Genomic DNA, 19182 nt, shown 5'->3' on the forward strand with positions numbered 1-19182 from the left:
AGGAATCACAGGCAAATTTTTTTCATTTCCTTGTAGCTGTGTCAGTATAGCAAATAATTGCGCCAATCTTTAATATCACAGGAACGACAATAAGAGCTGATATTGTCAAGCTGGCAGTCATCTGCAACTAATTAAAGCAGAACAAATTTTCACATGTATGCAATTTAAGATTCGGACATTTCATTGTTGATCCTGTGAGTGATGTTCCAGATACCTGAGATCGAATTATTTGAATTTACCCGCGGTAAACCTCTGAATTATTAGCGTCAGAGACTCTCACCATCAGCGTTCTGTGTCGACATCAAAAGGAGCGATCACTGTAGTAGAACAAAGAGTGTCGTGTAAGTGCTTTCACACTGCTCTCACTGCCATTCACTAAATATCTTTGCAGTGATTGCAAACTAACATTTTGCAGCGATTTTTAAGTAGTTTTCGCTTTTTTACCGCGTATCGTGCCAATTTTAATCAGTCAATACAGCTATAATTTTATGAATCATTCAGGGAGTGAGATATCTAGCATACGATTGTTCCAGGACAGCCAACATCAGATGTACCGTGTGATGGGGGAGTGGTTGTCTTAAAAAGTTTGAGGGCTGTCATTCTGATTGAAAATGGGATTGTTCGGGAAGACACCAGAAAAAAATCCAAAGGAATTGGTATAACTTATATGTGTTATTACACGCGAAGATTTAATTTAGTAAGACGTTGTGAAGTAATACGCAGTTGCAATGCACTTGTGATTTTCAGGTTAATGAATGGTCCCACAAAATAAGAAAAGAAGGTTATCAACTGGACCGTCAAATAAGAGGTGCATAAAGTTATCTTCTTTGTCAGATTTGTCCTGTTTCACCCATGAATTTCATGACTGTCATTTTTCCTTGATAGCGATACAGAGGGAAGAAGAGAAAGTGAAGAGATCGCTGAAAGAAGCAGCAAAGAAGGGAGACAAGAGTGTTTGCACGATTTTAGCGAAAGAAATCATCAGAGCACGTAAAGCGGTGAACAAAATACATACATCGAAGGCTCATCTCAATTCTATACAGATGCAAATGAAAAATCAATTAGGTAAAGTAGTGCAGAATGTAATTGATTTTTCCCCACTTACTACTGTTTCATCCATTATGGTAAACGGATTCATAAAACTTCGCAGTGTTTTATACTTTAATTCATTCGCAAAAAAATTCATTTCCCTTAGTGGTAGATATTATCAGTACCACCTTTTATGTTATAGTGTTGCTTATATTAAGTATTAGTTCAATGATAAGGACGAATTTGTGTTTGTATGTGATGGTATGATTGTTTTAAACTATTCTAGAAATTAGTGTTTTGCAAAAAATTCTAACTTTTTTTTCTGCACATAACTCCCACCGGACTTGTAACCAAATGTTGCAGTAGTTCACCTTACTGATTTGTAGAGGATACTGTCACTTCTGGCAGTCCTCCTTTATGTTGGTTGACTACTGTGCTATGCACATGTTGACTGGATTTCTTCCATAGCAGTGCTGTCTCTCACTGTCAGGTCTGTGTTAAATTTTCTGGGTGATAAAGTCCCTCTCCAATCACGTCTGCAACAAACCCTCTCAACTTGTACCCTTTTTTAAATAATTTAATAAAAATGTTCTGATTAAGTTTTATAGATATAGTGAACAGGAACTTGCCAAATTAACGTGTTGGAAGTTGTAGGGGTCAATGTAAGTGTGAGAGTCCACCCATCTGACTTGACCCATGATATTATGGGGTTGTCATGTGAAATGTTATTAAGGCAATGAATTTTGGAGTTGGTTGTTTGTAGATGCCGTGTTATATTTGATGGTGCCGTCTGGTGGTAGATATGGATGTGCTGAGTTTTAACGTGTATTGGGTTCATTTGAATTTTGGTTGTCATCATGCTATTGTGGTTTTGAGTTTAGTTAGTTGGTGCAGTAATGCAGGTTGTGAAAATGTTTTCAGTGAGTTATTAGGATCCTTTATCTTTTTCTTCTTGTTGGTCTAGTGTTTTTGTGTTTGTTGTGTGGAAAGAAGTCTAAATTCCTTTTATTGTGTATTAGTTAGGTATTGATGTGGCAATAAAGTTCACAAGTGTATCATTATATTCTGAGATTAGTGATATGATGTCTGTTATACAGTTTCTGCAGATGTTCATTCTTATTGCTGGATGTATAAGGTGTCACATTTGTACATTTGTGGCAACAACATGAGGTTGACAGGAGTTCCATTGGCTTGGACCAGGGACATTGTGGCATTGTTGTGTGCGTGTGTGTGCCTGGTGGGGAGTGGGGGGGGGGGGGGGGAAGCCAACCTAGGTGGTACTGCCAGAAGCTTCTGTTAATAAGTTTCAGTTTTATTCTATAGTAATCGTGATGTTTTGTCTGTTGTATATTTGTAGTAAGTTGGTTGTGTTTTAATTGATGTAGTGAATATGGGGTGTTTGGGTTTAGTTATTGGTGTTTTGGTTCCACTTTTCGGTATGGTAGGTGTTGGGTTTTTGGTATTGATAGTTACAGTTGAGCTATATAGGTCAAGGGAAATGTCTGATTCCTATGGTTTTGTTGTTACAGCAGAATGCTGTAATTTAATTTTTTTTGTGTGTGTTTTTTTTTACCTCGTTCCAGTGCTAAACCCCCATTTTTCCACGGTTGTCCTGTTAGTTTCATTTTATTTTTGGAATGAGGCATTATTGTGTCACTTTTATTTTTGTTCCCATTTGTTGGAATGGGTGTGTAGTGATGTCATTGTCATTTTGTATATGCTGGAAGTCGCTGTTTCCACCATATTGATGATGATGTCGTGGGTGAAAGAAATCAGGTGGAATCGGACACTTCTGTAATGCCAGTTGTATTACTAGAAAGCCATATAAAAAGTGCTATGGCTGAAGATTTCTATCTATTAATATGCTTATTAACAATGTGCTTATTATTGTATCCTCGGTCATGCATAACAACTGAAATTGGTGTCATGTTGAATGGAAAATTCACAGGTTTGAGAGACTGTAAACACAATGTAACAAGACGACTTTATAGTATGCTAATGTAACTGCTCAGTGGAAAAAAACACATAGGCAGGCACATTCATCTTATTAAAATTTTATGGAGCCTTTTTATTGCTTCTGTGTAGAACAAAGGAGCCATATACAATGGGGCAGTATGAACGACTTGTCCATTGTGTTGTTAACTACTTGGTATTTGAAAACTTGCACCTGGATCAAACAACAGCAAACTAAAATAGCCATTGACATTGCAGCAAAGCAAACATCAGTTGCAGATGATGTCTGAGATACTTTTAGACTGGGTAAACGGAGCAGATTTCAACATTCTGATTTGAAAGTATGTCGATATTTTTAGCTCTTAATTTACCATATCTGTGCTTGGAAAGGAGAGGAGGGGGAAGGGTGTACACAATTCTTGACTTTGGTACGTCAGTGAGATTTGAGAGTTTAAATTTTGTGACTTGTGAGAAAGGCTGAACAGTCTGAGAGTGTAAGTATACATATGCATGCACAGTGCACAATTATGTAGGTAGATGAAAATATTTGCAAAATTAGAAGCATCATAAATGATTTTCTGTAATATATTTTTGAATCTTTGTGGTATTGTACTTTTACTCGGCTGTTGATTGCTAAGTTAGTGTGACATTCATAATCGTCATCAGCCACTACATTGTTCACAAATGAACCCATATGTTTTAAATGTTATCTACCCACCTTCCATTAAACTGTCATATTTATTTATTTCTTCCTCCAGGGATAATCTCACAGTGATGTAGGATTTGTCATCATTTTACTATTAAAGTAGTAGTACTCACATACGTACACACAGAATACCTGAATGTGTTTTAAGAGCATAGGACGACTGTGCTGCTAAAGCGGAGTTATTGAACGCAGTTTTCCGAAATTCCTTCACCAGGAAAGACGAATGGAATGTTCCAGAATTTGATACACGAACAGCTGCTAGCATGAGTTTCTTAGAAGTAGATACCTTAGGGGTTGCAAAGCAACTCAAATCGCTTGATACGGGCAAGTCTTCAGGTCCAGATTGTGTACCGATTAGGTTCCTTTCAGATTACGCTGATACAATAGCTCCCTACTTAGCAATCATATACAACCACTCGCTCACCGATAGATCTGTGCCTGCAGATTGGAAAATTGCGCAAGTCGCACCAGTGTTTAAGAAGGGTAGTAGGAGTAATCCATCGAACTGCAGACCTATATCATTGACGTCGGTTTGCAGTAGGGTTTTGGAGCATATACTGTATTCAAACATTATGAATCACCTCGAAGGGAACGATCTATTGATATGTAATCAGCATAGTTTCAGAGAACATCGTTCTTGTGCAACGCAGCTAGCTCTTTATTCGCACGAAGTAATGGCCGCTATCGACAGGGGATCTCAAGTTGATTCCGTATTTCTAGATTTCCGGAAAGCTTTTGACACCGTTCCTCACAAGCGACTTCTAATCAAGCTGCAGGCCTATGGGGTATCGACTCAGTTGTGCGACTGGATTCGTGATTTCCTGTCAGGAAGGTCACAGTTTGTAGTCATAGACGGCAAATCATCGAGTAAAACTGAAGTGATATCAGGTGTTCCCCAGGGAAGTGCCCTGGGACCTCTGCTGTTCCTGATCTATATAGATGACCTGGGTGACAATCTGAGCAGTTCTCTGAGGTTGTTCGCAGATGATGCTGTAATTTACCGTCTAATGAGGTCATCAGAAGACCAGTATCAGTTGCAAAGTGATTTAGAAAAGATTGCTGTATGGTGTGGCAGGTGGCAGTTGATGCTAAATAACGAAAAGTGTGAGGTGATCCACATGAATTCCAAAAGAAATCCGTTGGAATTTGATTACTCGATAAATAGTACAATTCTCAAGGCTGTCAATTCAACTAAGTACCTGGGTGTTAAAATTACGAACAACTTCAGTTGGAAAGACCACATAGATAATATTGTGGGGAAGGCGAGCCAAAGGTTGCGTTTCATTGGCAGGACACTTAGAAGATGCAACAAGTCCACTAAAGAGATAGCTTACACTACACTCGTTCGTCCTCTGTTAGAATATTGCTGTGCGGTGTGGGATCCTTACCAGGTGGGATTGACGGAGGACATCGAAAGGGTGCAAAAAAGGGCAGCTCGTTTAATATTATCACGTAATAGGGGAGAGAGTGTGGCAGATATGATACGCGAGTTGGGATGGAAGTCATTAAAGCAAAGACGTTTTTCGTCGCGGCGAGATCTATTTACGAAATTTAAGTCGTCAACTTTCTCTTCCGAATGCGAAAATATTTTGTTGAGCCCAACCTACATAGGTAGGAATGATCATCAAAATAAAATAAGAGAAATCAGAGCTCGAACAGAAAGGTTTAGGTGTTTGTTTTTCCTGTGCGCTGTTCGGGAGTGGAATGGTAGGGGGATAGTATGATAGTGGTTCAATGAACCCTCTGCCAAGCACTTAAATGTGAATTGCAGAGTAGTAATGTAGATGTAGATGGCTGGCAGTGGCTTTGCTGAAGGGACTGTTAGAGCATTTGCTTAAAATTATTTAGGAAACTCATGAAAAACCTAAATCAGGATGGCTGGACAGAGCAGACTCCACCCTTCCAAAATATGAAGTTATTGTCATAACAACTACATTGCCTCATTCATTTCATTCATATTGTACAGTGTTCTTTTGATCATAAGGAATTCACAGCAAATAACTTACAATATAAAATGGAATTTTGTATTGTGCACACTATATACATAAGCTGGTGACTCCAGGACCATGAAAATGAATATCTGGAACATGAACATCTCCATGGCCTTCCATCAGTCTTGTCTCGAAAACTGACTTTGCAACTCCCTGATGAGTGAGATTTTGAGCTCAGAGGGACAACAACATGTTATGTATCACACACTATAGTTATATTGTGATCATGCATTACAATGTGACAGTGTATTGTAGTTGCCCCCTTTCATTATAAACCACTTCTAAGTATGAAGTATGTTCCAGCTGCCATTTTGAACAGCTGTATTTTAGTAGTCATTTTCATCTCCTTGAACAGTTTATTATACAATTTTATTCCCTGATCAGAAATGCTGTATGGAGTGTTTCGTTCACTTTTTCTAGGTAAAGCCAAACCCATACTGGTTCTTGTTCATGATTTTGTATACAACTGTTAGTGAAATATTTTAACTAAAGTTTTTGCTAATTCACATAACAGATTGGCAAATGTACTCACTTACTACAGTTTTTTAAATCCACCACACAGATTAATGACAAGGGCTGTTCAACCTGAATGTGGTTTTTTGGCTGTTTTCCATCTCCACTAGGCGAATACCAGGCTCGTACCCATATCCTACCTGTGTTACTCGATTTACAAACGTTTAGAAAACATTTACACACTGTCACGTGGCATAACACTAGAACAGATAATGGTGTATATAAACTGTCCTGGGGAGATGGGGCTGGTGATAGGAGGGGCGTCCAGCCACCCTCTATCACTAACACTTACAAATTCAATAATCAATTTGCCAAAGGTATGGGATACAGGCCAGGAAAAAGAAGAAATAGGCATTGATTCACAGACAAACACAATGGAAAAGAATGCTAGGAATGTAAACATGGTTCTTGGATGAAACATCGGATGTCGTGAAATTTCCACAATATTTCACTGGTGCAGCTGACTGACATCTTCAGGTGTGGTGAACACATTGCTGAGCTCATGACCAAAGCCTCCTATTTATGACAGTGTGATAAGAAATAGCGACAAGTGTGAACGAGCCAAATCTGGTGACCAATATCGCAGATATCCTGATCGGCAGCGAGACAGACAACTACTTCACCTTTTGGACGATGAACCAGCAGTTTCAATGCAAGCACAGAGGCTGTCAGTCATACTGTGCACTGCTGTCAGGAGCCGCCTGCCGATATACTTGTCTGCAATGGTGTGTGCACGTCCTCGCTGTCGGCATCCAAATATCTGTCACCACCACGTGTCATCCCTTGTATGACCAACAATTCTACTTTATTGTTGCTGTGATTTTAACATGGTGAGCACTGCATCTGATTCTGTGATAATTTGGTGTCCTGTTCCCTCTTCAGCAGATTAGTCAAGCTGTAAATTTCAACTGCTTCTTTAATAATGCTGTCCCAGCACGAAGATAGCAACGAGAGAGGTTTGTTGTGTTTTTCTATTCTGTACTGTGCTCTGTGCTGAGACGATGCTTGGGCACTGCAGATTTCTTTGGCTGGTCCGGATGTGTGTGTCATTGATATTCGGCACACCTGTCCTCCACAGTATAAAATTTGTCCAGTGTATGACGTCCCACAGCTACAAGGAATCTTGTGTAGACAAGGCCAGCTTAAACCAAGATCTTCTTTGACTGAGCATAGAAGAGCTCGTGAGTTTTGTTGGCAGACAAAAGACACATTTAAATTTGTTTCTTCAGTAATTTTCCTATTTTCGAAGAAAAACTGCCAAGATGACTATTTATCTTTGTTGTTCTCTCTCCTCCAGCTCCTCACTTAGTATAACACATGCCACGCGCAAGGCACGGTGAATCTCCTGTTCAGAATATCCGTTCTATGTAAATACAGAATGGGGGTGATGTAGCTCATCAGATAAGCGATCTGTGTTCAATATAGCTCATGCTCTGTGGATCAACATCCTAAGCACACCACTTTGTTGTGCAGAATGGTGACAGGTGGTGGCTTGTAAGTATAAGTCTGTGTGTGCGTGTGTGTGTGTGTGTGTGTGTGTGTGTGTGTGTGTGTGTAGATTTATGGTACGCAGCATGATCCAAGGTGCCATCCTCTTTTTCTTGACATCATCACGTCCAGGAACGGTAGTGTGCTGTTTTTCTCCATCGTAAACTTGATATTCAAATGAAGAGAATTTAGGCGTTGCAAAATGAATCCAGCGATGCAGTGCCATGGGGCCAGATTACAAAGGTATCGTCTACATATCGCCAAGAGCACATAGGTTTAAACTCTGCTGACTTGAGTGCTCTCTTCTTGTAATCTTCCATAAAAATATTGGCTACAATGAGTGACAAGACCCATTGCGACACCATCAGTCTGTTCAAAGTTTTGGTAATTCAATAAAAAGTAAGTTGAGATGAGCATGTGCTTAAACAAATCAACAAGTTTCCCTCCCAGACCATGAGCTACAGTAATTCCTGCAATGACACTCAAGTGAAAAGTGAGAGTGCATTGAAACTAAAAAGAACGTCTGATGGTGCAAGTCACAAATTATTGAGCCGACATATGGAATCTTCTGAGTTGCAAATATGGTGCTCACATTTTCCCACTAAAGAGCTCAATAGCACTGCTAGATGTTTAGCCAGATTGGATGTTGGTGCCCCAATATTACTAATAATTGGTGGTGTCCTTATGACTGTCAGGCAATCTGTACAGGCTAGGAGGAATAGGTGCCTGCATTGGGAGTGTCTTGGCCACGTCATCAGAGATCATGCTGGTTTTGAGAAACTAAAGTTTTTCATTGTATTTTTGTGATGGGGCCCTTGTTTAGAAGGTTATATGCAGAGTTGTTCAATAAATATTGTGGAAATTTCATGATATCAGATCTCTTGCCTGAGAACCACATTTTATCATAAAATGATTTTTTGCATCAAGCAGTAAAATCCTGTATATCTTTTTTTATGAATGTTTTTATATATGTTTGTATATATTATTATTTCAAGACTTTTGGTAACAATGTTTACCCCTTACAAAGATTTGAAGCAAATCAGTCAAGAACTTAAAGAATTTTCATAATTTCCCCTTCACATATTACACATAAATTAATATATTAAATATATTTAAAAATGAAAATGATAAATTAGACAAATTCATAAACAAAATTATGAACACAAAATTTGAAATAGAATTAAGAAGAAAACAGAAAGAATATTTACAGAGCGAAGGAAACTGGAACACAACCAAAGAATGTAGAGGTTTTGGGAAGAGAAAGAGCCAGAAACAAGAAAAGAATTAATGATCATGTAACATTCATTGTTGAGGGCAAAACTGTGTAATAATAATAATAATAATAATAATAATAGAACAGTCATCTTGTGTATTAATAAACTGCTTCAGCTGTATTTAGCCCTTTGTTGATCATTTTTCCGTGATTCCATATGGACTGGAGAAGTGGTAAATGTGTTTTTCAGGTTCTACTTTTCCATCAGTAGTTATTTACTTAACATATTTAGTGCAATAAATTTCCTTTACTTTATGTCTATGGTCACAAAATTTTTGTCATCAGAGTACTGGTTTCAGTGTATAATGAACATCTTCAGATCTGTTTTATAAAAAATATGTCCTTTATAAAACATATCTGAAGATGGTCATTAGAGACCAAAACCAGTAGTCTGATGACAAAAAGACTGTGACCGTGGACGTAAACTAAAGGAAATTTATTCTATATTCAGGTCACTGTTTTATTCGCAACAATGTCGCAGCTTGTGAAACATTTAGTCCAGATTATGTAGAATATCCCTTCATTTTACTGCAACCACTTCCTGTTTTCTTCATGCTAGCTGCAAATTAGGCCTTCATAGATTTTCATGTACTTTCACCTTATCAGTGGATCACTATGGTATAATTCATTTAGGCCTCTTCCACCATATTGGACTGGAATCCATGGCTCCCGCTGTTTCATTCAAAGACATACAGCCTTTTACTAGTGCTTTATTCTGACGGACGACGAATGTTGTGTACAAATTTTGGAGCTTTTTAGCTCTAATGTTTTAGTTATGTGAGTGCAATTATTGTAATATTGTTATGTAAAAATTGTTAAGTGTTTTTAACAAATTTTAAAATAATTTTTGAAAATTATATCAATGGGTGTCTCAGGGTTATTATTCCTTCTTGATTCATTGTTATGCAGATGTTCACTTGAAGGTGAAACTGACAGTGATCTAAAAATAAAGGACTCAGTACATCTGAAGTGGTTTATTAATACCCAATATGATTACTAATAGCTGTGGTTGCTTTATCTATAACACTGTCCGCATTAAAAAGAAGGATATAGCCCCTGTCTGTCCGAATCTTCAGTAGAGTATCACATAAAAATTTGAAATAACTTTGTCAAGAATTTTTCAGCATTTTTTGCAATTGTGTCTCCCCCCACCCCCCATGAACCATGAACCTTGCCGTTGATGGGGAGGCCTGCGTGCCTCAGTAATACAGGTAGCCGTACAGTAGGTGCAACCACAACGGAGGGGTATCTGTTGAGAGGCCAGACAAACATGTGGTTCCTGAAGAGGGGCAGCAGCCTTTTCAGTAGTTGCAGAGGCAACTGTCTGGGCGATTGACTGATCTGGCCTTGTAACACAAACCAAAATGGTCTTGCTGTGCTGGTACTGCGAACGGCTGAAAGCAAAACAACGTCTCTCTCCTTTATACATTACAAATACATTTATATTTACTTGTTTTAAAAATTGTGTAGACCATTTCTCTCTGAATTTCATTAGAGTATCATGTATAAATTTGAAGTCAAGCAGTTGGGTTGGGTTGTTTTGGAGGAGGAGACCAGATAGCGAGGTCATTGGTCTCATCAGATTATGGAAGGACGGGGAAGGAAGTCGGCCGTGCCCTTTCGGAGGGACCATCGCGGCATTTGCCTGAAGCGATTTAGGGAAATCACGGAAAACCTAAATCAGGATGGCCAGAGTCAAGCAGTCAAGAACATTTCAAAATTTTTGGTAACGGCTTTGCCCTTTGGTGTTTTAGCAGATATCTGCAGTTTTGTTTTTGCATTATATAGCTGGAGTCAGCCCAAGGAAGTAGTGCTCTTCAAGTCTTTCATGCGACGCCCAGTGTATGGAAACATTAGTTTGTTTCCCATTACAAACAAAATTATTATTAAAGTGGAATTTTTTGTGACCGTTCAATAGAGCGGTGCCAGATTAGTCTAGTGTGATACTCATTTTTATCAATATGTATTATCAGGTACAGTAAAACTCAATGAATAACCAGTACTCCAACAGCAGCAACAACACGGTCTTCGCCTGCACTGGCTGCTGCAGCCATGCATGCAGCTGGATTGCTGTTTATTCTTTCTCTTGTACTGTACATGTTAATACATATATCTGGAACTGCTTTATCAAATGGGCACGTACACAATGCAATGAAGCTCCAGCACATTCTGACGCCAATGTGAACAATCAAAATCTCAATGTTGCATATCCCAGACGATGGATTGGTGGAGGTGGACCAGTTCCATGGCCCGCACGGTCACCAGAGCCGACACCTCTCTACTATTTTCTGTGGGTAATATGGATAGTATCAAATGGGCATGTAAAATGTGGAGTTGAAAATAATTTTGTTTATAACAGAAAACAAATCTACTTTTTGTGTGGGCAATGGGCATCATGTGAAAGACGTGAGGAGCAGCAACTGTTTGGTCTGACTCCAGTTATACAATGCAAAAACGAAATTGCAAATATCTGATGAAACACTACAGGAAATATGCGACACCCCCCTCCCCCCCCCAAAAAAAAAAAAAAAAAAAAAAAAAAAAAAAAAACTGACAATGCTTAGTACATTGTATGGGAAGGCACACTGATTGGTTTTCAAGAAGGAACCCATACATTACCTCATTAAACGGTTGAAAGTTCCATCCTCCATCATAGCGGGACCCGCCTCCTCTTCCTCAAAATCACCCTCTCCAAACCTTCTAAAAAAAAATAAAAGGCTTGTGTCTGGATATGTGTGGATGGATATGTGTGCGTGTGCGAGTGTATACCTGTCCTTTTTTCCCCCTAAGGTAAGTCTTTCCGTTCCTGGGATTGGAATGACTTCTTACCCTCTCCCATAAAACCCACATCCTTTCATCTTTCCCTCTCCTTCCCTCTTTCCTGACGAAGCAACCGTGGGTTGCGAAAGCTTGAAATTTTGTGTGTGTGTTTGTGTGTTTTTTTATTGTGCCTATCTACCAGCGCTTTCCCGTTTGGTAAGTCATGGAATCTTTGTTTTTAATATATTTTTACCTCATTAAACACTATATAAATAGCACATCATATTATCTACATTGTTAACGGGCTTTGCACTGCATATGGCTAAATTAACACTGCCCGCGATGCGATGCCGAGCCGAGCGATGAAGCGCTAAAATTGTGTGACAATGGGCAGGCTTGGTTTAACAGTGGCAACAGAGCGGTTCCCGTTTAGACTGCAGGCTGGGCCGAGCGATGTGATGCGGTGCGATGCGATGACTCCGCTGTAGTCGCAACCGAGTTTGCGTTTCGCGTGAGTGTTTGGAGCGATTGCTTGTTTGCGCTTGCGTCTGAAGTAATTGCTTGCTTGCAATGGACATCGAAAGACTAATTAACAGTGTGCGTGAACGCTCCGTGTTGTGGGAGCAGAAAAATAAATATTACCACAATAGGGATTTTGTTCGTCAAGCATGGAATGAAATAGCTGAAGATTGTGGAACAGACAGTAAGTACAAAGAAAGTAAAATAAATAGCTACAAGACTCCAAGAAATAAGTAACACAAACAACTTCGTTTATTTTCTAATTTTAATTGTGTATAGATACTATTACAGTATTTTGATAATGAAATGACGTTCACAATAGTTACAGTATTTGATAATTTCGACGTGAAATATATTTGCGTTAATGACTGTTGACATAGTTTTTGAAGGCCTCTCTGACATTCCTCGCTCTTCTTGAAGCACTACTGTTTGCTCTGTCACTTTGGAATTTCACGTCTATATTTTCAGGCGAGGTACTGAAGAATAAATGGAAGCACCTACATGACACTTTCCGCTCTGAACTCAAAAAACCTCGTGCTGAACGTTCAGGAGACGAAGGTGGCATGCCGCATTTCCAATCCAATTGGCCGTTGTACGAGCTAATGACATTCCTGACTGACATAATGACGCCACGGAAGACCAAGACTGATGTTCATCACAGTAAAAGAACAGCATCGCAACACGACGACGTACCATTTTCACCAGCTCTTACAGAGAAACAGAGTGTTTCACCTGATGAAACCAACCAAGCCAGGTCTTCAAGACTAAGTTCAGAGGGTAGCGTTTCGATGCCTCCTCCCTCGCCCACCCTACACACAAACCAAAACAAGAGATCCACGAAATCGACAAACTCTGAGTTGCTAAATATAGAGAAGCAAAAGTTGAAGCTAATTGAGCAACAAATGTCGAAATCAGAAACGCAAGATGAGAGCTATCATTTTGTAGTGAGTTTGCTGCCAGCAATGCGAAAACTATCACCAGCAGCTCAGTTGAGAGCCAGGATAAAAATTCAGCAGGTTATTTTGAAAGAATTGGAACAATCAACCACTTCCACCGCACATTCGTTGATGTCACCCTATGCACCTGAAAATCCAGTTGAAATCGTAATTGCTGGAAATCCGCAGAATGAAATAGTCATTTCTGAAAATGAACGTGATGACATTGTTATTTCAAGCCACCAAAATTCTGAAAACTTTGATACTTAAGTGAGTGAACTGTGACGTATTTTACTTCTCATTGTCAACTATGTCAAAATTTATTAAAAGAAAGTTTGAATCTATCACAATTTGTAAATTTTTCATTATAAAATGATTGCTGTAAACTTAATATTGTACTTACCTAATGGTGATCATAACTTTTTCAGGGGTAATAGCCATTCTGAAATTTGTGTTTTGCTTCTGTAATCTATTTGAAACAGACGGCACTATATAATCAAATGTCTCTGTACTCATTCGGGATAACTCCAAAATTTATCTTCATCTTTTCTCAAGTCACTGTACAAATGATGAAATTCTCCTAAAGCCCTCCTCTCCTTGTTGATTTCATGCACCCATTCACGACTGCGTTGAATTCTCAGAGCACTGTTTTCTGATAAAAAAGAATTACTGGGTCGAGGAAACACGACATCGTGCCGAGGCTGCTCAATTGCTGGCCAGATCGCGCGCGCGCGGTATCGTGTGCAATGTGAACGCTCCATCGTATTGCATTGCTTTGGCCATTATGCTTCGCATCGCGTCGCGTCGCATCGCATCGCAGGCAGTGTAAACGTACACTATCTTCTACATCAGTGCTGAGCCTCGTGCACATGAGCCAGTATATCTGATTATTTGTGATGTATTTCAGTCGCTCTCTGGACTCAAGCAATAAGGTCCTCTGCTGACATTGCACATGTCATACACCATACTATTCATATTACCCACAGAAAATAGTAAAGAGGTGTCAGATCTGGTGACCGTGCGGGCCATGGAACTGGTCCACCTCCACCAATCCATCGTCTGGGATATGCAACATTGAGATTTTGATTGTTCACATTGGCGTCAGAATGTGCTGGAGCTTCATTGCATTCCAGCCACATGTCCATCCAACCCTTTAGTGACACTACATCCAGTAGATTAGGCAAAACATCTCTAGTACATGTGAGGTAGATCGGACCTGTTAGTCTGTTTGGTAATAGATATGACCCAATGGTTCACCAATTATCCCGGCCCAGATCTTAATACCGACCCAGTGTTGTTGCACATGCAGGCTTTCGTATGCCTGAAGGTGCATGTTGTATGAGTTTAATTTGCTTCTCCAATAAATGTACATTCATTCATAAATAGCACAGAGCTCAGGAATTGTGGCTGGAGTATGCACTGCTGAAAAATAACACTGCGCAAAAGGGTACCCGTCATGGGTAATCTTCCTCCCGTAATGCCTAGACTTTCTGCTGCTGTTATGGATGGAGCCTGTGTTCGTGGACAACGTGCCACCACTGCACTGTTACCCATGTGCAGCACGTGTGCCACCTGTTGAGTGCTGGTGGCTAGGTCTTCGTCAGCCACTGTCAGCACGTCCTCCTCTGTCAGCACGTCCTCCTCCATCTGTAGTGTTTGAGCTGAGAGTGGGCGACCCGCATCACATTTTGGCACCTACCAAAGAACAAACAGTAGACTGCAGATAGTATTTGCAAGTACCAAGCACAATGTGCTACTGCTTTACTGTACAATGACTACAACTCAGAAAGAAAATATCTATGTGCAACTTTTCAGTTTCTCTGAGGTGTGTCTCGATGGCCGCAAACTGCAATGATGTGATGTATGTCTGTTTGAAAAAACTCTGCATACAGTCTTGCAGCAGCTCTCCCACTGCAGTCCACTTGGCCATATGCGAGCACCATGTCTCCTGCTCACTTGCCATTTGTTCACCACCCACATTTCCATTGTACACACTGGAGCATAATATGCTCAGTATTTGTTTGCATTTTAGTACTAGATCACTGCTCCAGCTGGGCTTCTTACATTCTGCAGGGATCCTTTGGCTTGCTTTCCCCATCTACAAATCGCTTTAACATTCCTCCTGCTGTCTTCTATTATGTCCTGAGATAATTTAAACTCAAATTTCTTTAGTACTTGCCCTCTAATACTTACAATCATTGTCGCTCTTCTTACTTTTTGTTGCCACAAGCACTTTGCCCTTGTTTAATGAGAGTAATTTGGGAACTGTGGATTAGTATATCGCTTTTGCAAAGAACTGAGCGTCACAAACAAAAGTGTTGACAACATGTAGGTCATATTTGTATGCATGAATTTATTTACATTTGCTATATATGCACAAAAAATTGAAAGGAGGTATTTAGCATCTAATATGCCGAAACATCATGAAGTTATTTGTTATACTTCACAATAGACATGAAAACTATTTTTGCAATCCTTCGAGTATTCACTGTTTTTGTTTACATTATTAAATGTCGGCATTATTAATTAGTTCTACAAGGAGTATCAGAATCATTTATCAGTATGTTAACAGTTATAATCTGAAGAAAATAATTGCCATGTGGTGATAGGTTGATGGCATGCTCCCTTCTCGCATTCCAGAATGTGTAGTAGTTATGCTAATGTGAAATTGGCACTCACATCACTGACAGAAACTAATTTAGAATAGTTTTCCTTAGCACTGCTCGAATTATCACTGCTCTCTCACAGGTGTAATATTAAATTTTCATTGCATTCTTCTACAACTACTTCATTTTTGGCTGCCTCTCTGATGACACTTGCAGTATTGTTCACTATGTTCATCTAGGTCTTGCTTTTCACTGACTGACAGCTGCCACAAGGAGATTTTTGACTTCAGAGATAGTGAATTTTTTTGTTGTTTGCAGCAATGTAATTTTCTTATATTTGCCCATACGCCTTCAGTGGCATTAAAGTGGGCCTTTAAAGAATATTGTCAATTGAATATTTTGGAAATTGTGGTTTCTTTCGTTCTGGGATTTTGAGCAATTCAGTGTTCTTAAAATCAGCTTTGAAAGCCACTTTTCATCATTTCAGCCAATGAATAATATTGTCTCTCTGTATTCCAAAGCTGGTGACTTTTCGCGAACAATAGAATGATATGGGGCATTATCCATAACCATACAGATGGACTTGTAGGATTTGTCATGAGTGACTACACTGTTCATCTCTTTATGGTAATCACCTGCCCTTTCCAAATTAAACACTAACAGGCAGTCTGACACAAAACCATCCAATGTACCTGCATGTAAAATAATAATTCACCGTCCTTTCCCAGCATGCATTGCCATTGTTTCTTTAGGCATTCTCGCATTTCAGCTTCTGTGTTATGAATGCTGTGTTTAGCCACATTGTACTTTTGAATCTACTCCCATGAGCCTGTGCAGAACTCTGCACTTCCATGGAACAACGTTTCTCTTTTCCATTAATATTTTGCCTCTGTTAAACACTGAAGTCTTTCAGCACTGTATGCAATGAAAATTTGCTTCCTTTACAAGCTATCATCTTTCTGAAGCTACGTGAGTAATTTAGATAGTGTGGGATGTGCCATTCTCTTATGATGGCTTTATATATGATGACGAGTAGCGCCTTTTTCAAAATAATCCAAAGCTATTGCTTGCTTCCTCCTTAATACTTCGTTCCTGGTGTGTTCAGCCGTGTTGTGCCATTTTGCCACAGTGTATAATTTACTGTTCTTTGTCTATCATTACAACAGTGTTCTTGCTTACTTTCAGTGCTGTTGCAGTCCTTTTAACAACCTTAGCAACAGAAAATGAGGGCTCACCTTTTTCCTTTTCTTTCTCAGGGTAATCCCTTAATGAACACACTAAGTCATGAGCCTGATGCATTTTTCTTTCTCTGTCTCCCTTCATGTGTTGGACTGGCACTGCTCGTCGCACTGGACATGGTTTGAAATGAAACAGAAGCAAATAAACACTGAAAACAACAAAAATGAAATAAATTGTGAACTGAACTTCTATTTAGGTGAGCAACTTAAAACAGCACTAGTTACACATGAGACAATCATTTGTACATTTGAGACAAGTACCCGTCAGGTTTGCAGCATGTCACCATACCTTGTTTCACCTGCTCAAGTGCAGGTCATCATTGACTGGCTACTTGGGGTTGCTAGGCAATGGCACAATGCTACTGAGCTGTCAGTACCAAAGACTCATATTCCAAAGAACAGTCCTTCTTTTCTGTTTAGGTATGTGAAAACTTACCTTAGGACTGCTGGGAATAGTTTGATAATATGCCATCTGGTAGCTTGATCCGTCTTTCAAAAAAATCCTTAGTGTCTCTCTAGTCTGATGGAGTTAAATGAAAGCTTTATCAGTGTCTGCTGTATTCTTCCATTGTACTAAGAATGATATGGAAAGGATAGATTGTTACTCACCACACAGAGGAGACATTAAGTTACCGACAGGCAAAATAAAAACTAGACATATATTTCGGCTTTCAGACAAAGTCGTTCTTCAGAAATAAATTTCGTGCACAACTTTCAAATGGTCCATTGTGTTACCACTGAAATAGGTCTTCTCCCAACCTGCCACCCTTCTCCTCACCCTTGGATAGGTATTGCTAGTACTAGATTTTGTCTTGGCAAACTGTGGTATACTTTCTTGTGACCCATAATAATTACATTATTATTCCAGATTTTGGAAATTGTCTTTCTCTCCGGACATTCCATAAACAATTTACAAGTTCATTCACATTACATTCTCTCCATCTTTATAATCATTTCTGTTCAAACACAATCTCCTCCTGGCAGCTTTCCTTTATTCATACCTCAGTGACATTGTACACCCCATTTGACATTACTTCTGTATTGAAATTCTTTTTATTAGTAACTATCTGTTTCTGATCTCTCTCTTGAAATATACAAACATGTAAAGAAATCATTGCAATCCCATAAATTAATTTCTCTGTAGCTAGTTGCTGTACTTATCTACCACCTTACTGATGAATAGTGTCTCCTCAAGGTGAATTGTTTTTTAGCTTTTTCTTCGTCCTCTTAGTGTTTTCCATATCTTGTCATAGCAAACTGTGAATGTCTTCTTGGTAATTTCCTAGAATGATTGCCTATTGAACACATGGGCCCTTTACGATGTATATTGAATGTGCAACTCGATGTAGACCACATTACATTGGTGGTGCAAATTATGGTAAATGTTTAATGCATTGCCAGGGGAACATAGTTTATTGTTTTCGGTTGTGAATAGCAGTGAGTGAAAGTGTTGCAGTTTTGAGTGCTGATAGTCTCACATGGCGAAACCTAATTCTTCGGTTATGTGGTGTAGATGGATGTTTGAGATTTTATTGGGACTTCGGATTGCTTTCACATGAGGATAGAAGGAATTGTGTAGAATATCATTGACTCAACTCAGTGAAACTTCACAACAAAGGTGCATATTCTGATTTTCCTTTGCAATTGTACTGTGTTCAGGGTCACAAGAGAACATCTAAGGATAAGAACACATGATTTGACAGCATCATTTCAGTTTCTTGTTGAATAAGAGACAGTACGTTGCAAACGACAGCTTCTGAAACACAATTGTCCATGAACATCAAATGTGGCTGCCAAGGTTGTTGAAAAGGACAAACTGTATATAGCTTCTGGGAAATACCAAAGAAGCTGACCATTAAAAAAGGAAGTTGAACATATTTGCGTATTTGGTGGCATTAAAAGAGAATCCTGCGAGTGCTTTATAGTTAATTTATTCAAGGAGAAAGAAAACTATAGTCTTATCTGATAATGCAGTTTATATTGACAGGCACAAAAGTCAGAAGATACCATAAAGAAAGGAGGATTTAAACATGAATTTGTGTATCATTCTGTTGAATTTGTGTCATCAGACAATCCGTCTGTCCACACACAGAACATTGAATGCTTGTGGAAATCTGTCAAATCATTGATAAAAAGAGAGAGGGATGTCCAAGAGATAGGGACAGACACTA

The 19182-nt window shown here is 39.2% G+C and overlaps 1 protein-coding gene across 1 annotated transcript in view; it reads left to right on the plus strand.

The window, feature by feature from the left end:
• Positions 1–342: 342 nt before the first annotated feature.
• The window catches only part of LOC126251903 (charged multivesicular body protein 3), a 63440-nt gene continuing 44600 nt past the window's right edge, over positions 343–19182 (plus strand). The window contains exons 1-3 of the mRNA XM_049952629.1: positions 343–656; positions 748–808; positions 886–1065. Coding sequence (XP_049808586.1) covers positions 612–656; positions 748–808; positions 886–1065 — 286 coding nt within the window. The 5' untranslated portion in view covers positions 343–611. The remainder of the gene's footprint in view (positions 657–747; positions 809–885; positions 1066–19182) is intronic.

Source organism: Schistocerca nitens, chromosome 4 (assembly GCF_023898315.1).
Source record: "Schistocerca nitens isolate TAMUIC-IGC-003100 chromosome 4, iqSchNite1.1, whole genome shotgun sequence".
In the NCBI taxonomy this organism is placed as follows: domain Eukaryota; kingdom Metazoa; phylum Arthropoda; class Insecta; order Orthoptera; family Acrididae; genus Schistocerca; species Schistocerca nitens.